Raw genomic sequence first — 5577 nt, 5'->3', positions numbered from 1 at the left:
TCAGTCACCACCAGTCACCACTCAGTCCCCACCAGTCACAACTCAGTCACCACTCAGTCACCACCCAGTCACAACTCAGTCACCACCAGTCACCACTCAGTCACCACCCAGTCACCACTCAGTCACAGTCAGTCACCACTCAGTCACAACCAGTCACCACTCAGTCACAACCAGTCACCACTCAGTCACCACTCAGTCACCACTCAGTCACAACCAGTCACCACTCAGTCACAGTCAGTCACCACTCAGTCACAACCAGTCACCACTCAGTCACCACTCAGTCACAACCAGTCACCACTCAGTCACAACCAGTCACCACTCAGTCACCACTCAGTCACAACCAGTCACCACTCAGTCACAACTCAGTCACCACCCAGTCACAACTCGGTCACCACTCAGTCACAACCAGTCACCACTCAGTCACAACTCAGTCACCACTCAGTCACAACCAGTCACCACTCAGTCATCACTCAGTCACAACTCAGTCACCACTCAGTCACAACCAGTCACCACTCAGTAACAGTCAGTCACCACTCAGTCACAACTCAGTCACATTTTCGTTTATTTCACATATTTTGTTTAGTGTTTCACGGTTTTTGTGCACTTTGAGCATGTATTCATTGGATTTGCAGTCTTAAAAGTCACCATCTTCTTCATCATCACCATCATCATTATCATCATCATCAACATCGTCAGTCTACCCATCTGTCAACCACACATTAGTGCTGTGCGTCAGTCAATGGGAAATTAGATTTTCTGTGAGCTTATAATAATTTTGGTGCTTTCTAATGCTTAAACACATTAGTTCACAAACGTGTAATGATTCTATGTTCAGTAAAGACTTTCTGATGACCAAAAACAGAGAAAAAGAAAATGCAGGAAGAAAATTAATCTTTCAACAATTTGGTGAGATCAATAGCAAGGGAGAGAAGTTTGTAGTTGGAGGAATGTTAGTTACTTACGCGGTTTTTTCCCTTTTACTGGGAAGGCGAAGAATTGTGGGCCAAGAGTCCATCAGTTACTGGAAGCATCGCACGAATATATAGATAAGCATTCGGAGTAGTCTCTAAATAATTGTTCTCATTCATCACACTTCACCTCACGATGAAGAAAGCAAAGGACTGACAGCAAATGCTCAAAAGAAAGTCTGTAAAAATGTTGTAATGTACTAGTAACTCCTTGAATGACTTCTGTGTTTTGTTGAGCCCAATACCTTATCTCAAATAAGGAATAAGGTCAAAATAGAATCAAATCTTGCTGGACATTTACTCAGGATGCATGTGCATACATGTTGCACACACAGACACAGACATAGACACATACAGACAGACAGACAGACACACACACACACAATCACACTCACACACACGCAACCAGATATATAGAATCACACACACACACACACACACACGCACACACACGCATACACGCACACACACACACACACACACACACACACACACACAGTCACCACAGTGTGTGTGTGTATCTATATTGTGTGTGTGTGTGTGTGTGTGTGTTTGTGTGTGTGTGTGTGTGTACACGCAGGGGGAGCATATCTACCTGGACAGCACAGACCTGTGTATGACGTCAGTTGACAACGAGTTTGTGCACCTGCAGACCTGTCACCATGGTAACCCTTTCCAGGACTGGGAGCCCTCCTACGTCTTCAGCTGGCCCTCCTGAAGGACCCCGGGGCGTGGGGAGTGGCAGGGAGTGCTGGGGAGTGGCAGGAATTGGGGAGTGCTGGGGAGTGTCGGAGAGTGCTTGGGAGTGTCGGGGAGTGCTTGGGAGTGTTGGATAGTGTCAGGGAGTGCTGGGGAGTGGCAGGGAGTGCTGGGGAGTTTTTGGGAGTGTCGGATAGTGTCAGGGGGTGCTGGGGAGTGGCAGGGAGTGCTGGGGAGTGCTTGGGAGTGTCGGATCGTGTCAGGGAATGCTGGGGAGTGGCAGGGAGTGCTGGGGAGTGCTTGGGAGTGTCGGATAGTGTCAGGGAGTGCTGGGGAGTGGCAGGGAGTGCTTGGGAGTGTCGGATAGTGTCAGGGAGTGCTGGGGAGTGTCGGGGAGTGCTGGGGAGTGTCGGGGAGTGTCGGGAAGTGCTGGGGAGTGGCAGGGAATGGGGAGTGCTTGGGAGTTTCAGGGAGTGCAGTAGAGTGCCGTTGTTAGGAGAGTGCCTGGGCGAGCAGGACCCAGTCCTGAACAGGTCTCACCCAGGGTGTCCACTTCCTCTTCCAAGACTGACAGCGCCTCTCTCTCTCTGGAGCTGCTCTGTGCATTGCACGTTGCCTGACCTCAGGACACATGAACTCCGCTGGCCCGTTCAGGATTCACAAATCCTGCTGTTCTGTTCAGGACATGTGAATCCCCCTCAGCACATGAATTTCTGAATTCGTTGGCTGTAACTCTCACCTTTACTCACATGTACGAGAGGATTTTACATGCACAGCCTTTTCTCTTTACCCCGTCGCCAAGGCAGCTGTACTCCTTTTCAGGGTCACTAGGCGTGTGTGATCCACTGTCATGTCAGAAGCTGTCTATCAGGACACGTCAACTTCATGTCCTAGTCAGGACAGAGGACCTGTCAAGCCGTGTCCAGGTGCCTGGCAGAATGGAATGTGAGGGGGCCGGGGAAAGAGGGCTGGGGGGGGGGGGAGCTGGGAACTCACATAGACGGTCAGTAAACCGATGTGATGTGTGAGTGACAAAGACACTGACCACTGATGCTGCTACTGTGCTTTGACCGCTGACCTGCTCCCTACCCACGTGTGAACTGCCCCTTAACTGGCAGTGCTGCCTCTAGTCAGCTCAACGGTCACTTTGCAACGTCTGACCGTCAGTGCTGGGATTGAAGAATGATAAGTTTGGTCCACTGGTGTACCCAAAACAGGGGGCCTGGGTGGGGGTGGGAGGCGCACAGTGTTGAACAATAACTGTTGAGTGAAAGCTCGAAATATAATTCTGAAGTGCTTTTTGACAGGAAACTGGGAAACTGATGACACTGAGCTCTGTACGTCACTATTGATGGAATTGGTGATATGAGTATCAGGTAGCTGGTGCCATGCTGAAGTGTCAGTCATTAAGGGCTGCTGAAGTGACGTGTAAAGAGAGAATAAAAGAGAATAACGAGGGAAATCATGAAACAACACACACACACACACACACACACACACACACACACACACAAAGGGGGGAGGAGGGGGGGAATTCACAACGTCATCAACCGGCAGGGGACACAACAGACTTAGCAACCAGTGGCTTTGATGCATGCAGGTTGCTTCCCTTTGAATGCGAGTTGAGTGTGTTTAACTCCCGCGCCCAGAAAGGGAGGCAAGGCCAGACGGCTGGTTGGGGGTGAGGGGAGTGGTTGTGTGAAGGAGGTCCATACAGAAGCATGTGACAGTTAATTGCCTTAAAGCAACCTCCGTGGTTACTGCACATGAACGCACTTTACAAAATTGACTTGTTCATTCACAAGTTCATTCATTCATTCATTCATTCTATTACGTTCTCTCAGTGGGCATGTCACTCAACTGGTTTGTATCACTGGAAACACAGATCTGGGGAAAGGTGTGTGTGTTCACTGTCGCGCCATTGGCTTCAGTTCGGTCTGTGTAGCTGGTTCATACTGATTTTATATTGTTGGTACCTTGACTATTATATGTCTTCCTTTGTTGATATCTTTCTATTGTCCATTCAAAAACTCTTTTATGCATCATTCTTTTATTGGTGCAGGTTATTTTCGTTATTGAGTTACTTGGGGATGTTTTCTGTTCATGATTGTTTCCTTTGTATGTTCATTACATTCTTTACAAGTGGAAAAAAGATACCATTTATGTTATTGCTCATATAGCTTTTGTTGAAAGACCTCAGTGAGTGCATTTACTGATGGAGACAAGGTTGGGAGTTGGGTTGGGGGGGGGGGGGGGGGGCAGGGGGGATTGCAAGTTCATTGATTTGTTCTCTACTGAACTAATTGTATCCAATGAACATTTCACACAGTAATCGGCAATGTGTGTGTGTGTGCGTGCGTAGGGCGGGGAGTAGAGGGGGGAAGGGGGTGCATGCGTGCGTGTGAGCATGGGAGGCGTGGGTTGAGGGTCTTACAGAATCACTTAAATGTATTTATGCATCATAAAGGAGAGGATTCAGTTACCCTGTGGGCAGTTGAAAAGTTTGTCCTCAGAAGAGTACTTTGAAAGATTCACCATGATGTATATTGGCCATGGCCTTGTACTGTCTGTGTACACCATGATGTATATTGGCCATGGCTGTGTACTGTCTGTGTACACCATGGTGTATATTGGGCGTGGCCCTGTACTGTCTATGTACACCATGATGTATGTTGGCCATGGCTGTGTACTGTCTGTGTACACCATGATGTATGTTGGCCATGGCCCTGTACTGGCTGTGTACACCATGATGTATATTGGCCATGGCTGTGTACTGTCTGTGTACACCATGATGTATATTGGCCATGGCTGTGTACTGTCTATGTACACCATGATGTATATTGGCCATGGCTGTGTACTGTCTGTGTACACCATGATGTATATTGAGCATGGCCCTGTACTGGCTGTGTACACCATGATGTATATTGGCCATGGCTGTGTACTGTCTATGTACACCATGATGTATATTGGCCATGGCCCTGTACTGTCTGTGTACACCACGATGTATATTGGCCATGGCTGTGTACTGTCTGTGTACACCATGATGTATATTGGCCATGGCTGTGTACTGTCTGTGTACACCATGATGTATATTGGCCATGGCTGTGTACTGTCTGTGTACACCATAATGTATATTGGGCATGACTGTGTACTGTCTGTGTACACCATGATGTATATTGGCCATGGCTGTGTACTGTCTATGTCCACCATGATGTATGTTGGCCATGGCCCTGTACTGTCTGTGTACACCATGATGTATGTTGGCCATGGCTGTGTACTGTCTGTGTACACCATGATGTATATTGGCCATGGCTGTGTACTGTCTGTGTACACCATAATGTATATTGGGCATGACTGTGTACTGTCTGTGTACACCATGATGTATATTGGCCATGGCTGTGTACTGTCTATGTCCGCTGTGTAGTGCAAAGCCGACCATGATGATGTTGGCTATGACCGCTGACTGTCTACCGTGTGACACCTACTGATGTGTGTTGAGCCAACGGCATTGTAACGTCTGAGTACATCATTGAGTGATAGTTTGGCCATGGTACCAAACTGTGGGCTGTGGTGACACCAGTGTTGACTATGTTGAGTGGCTGATTATTCTGAGTGTTTTGACACAAAATGGATATTGAGCAGCTGTGACTGTCTGTGTCACTATTATATTGGCATGGTGTAGGTATCAGTGCTGGTGCCATGAATGTCATATTGGGCTGCTGGTGACGTGTGTGGTAAAAGAATAAGGATCATTGGCCATGACTGTGTACTGCCTGTGGGTACAACTCATGATGTATATTGCACATGGCTTGTGCATCGGTTGTTCACCTGTGTAATGGCGAGTGGTGTGTTACGTCGGTACACCATGAGGGAGGTATTGGCCAGGGCTGGTGGGGTGAGGAGTGGTTGT

The 5577-nt window shown here is 48.1% G+C and overlaps 1 protein-coding gene across 2 annotated transcripts in view; it reads left to right on the top strand.

Moving 5' to 3' along the window:
- The window catches only part of LOC143278877 (uncharacterized), a 172839-nt gene extending 168954 nt beyond the window's left edge, over positions 1 to 3885 (top strand). For both annotated transcript variants that reach the window (XM_076583308.1, XM_076583310.1), the window contains exon 12: positions 1549 to 3885. In XM_076583308.1, coding sequence (XP_076439423.1) covers positions 1549 to 1686 — 138 coding nt within the window. In that variant the 3' untranslated portion in view covers positions 1687 to 3885. The remainder of the gene's footprint in view (positions 1 to 1548) is intronic.
- Positions 3886 to 5577: the final 1692 nt, after the last annotated feature.

This window comes from Babylonia areolata, chromosome 2 (genome assembly GCF_041734735.1).
Source record: "Babylonia areolata isolate BAREFJ2019XMU chromosome 2, ASM4173473v1, whole genome shotgun sequence".
NCBI lineage: Eukaryota > Metazoa > Mollusca > Gastropoda > Neogastropoda > Buccinidae > Babylonia > Babylonia areolata.
This window is presented reverse-complemented; position numbering and strand designations above follow the sequence as displayed.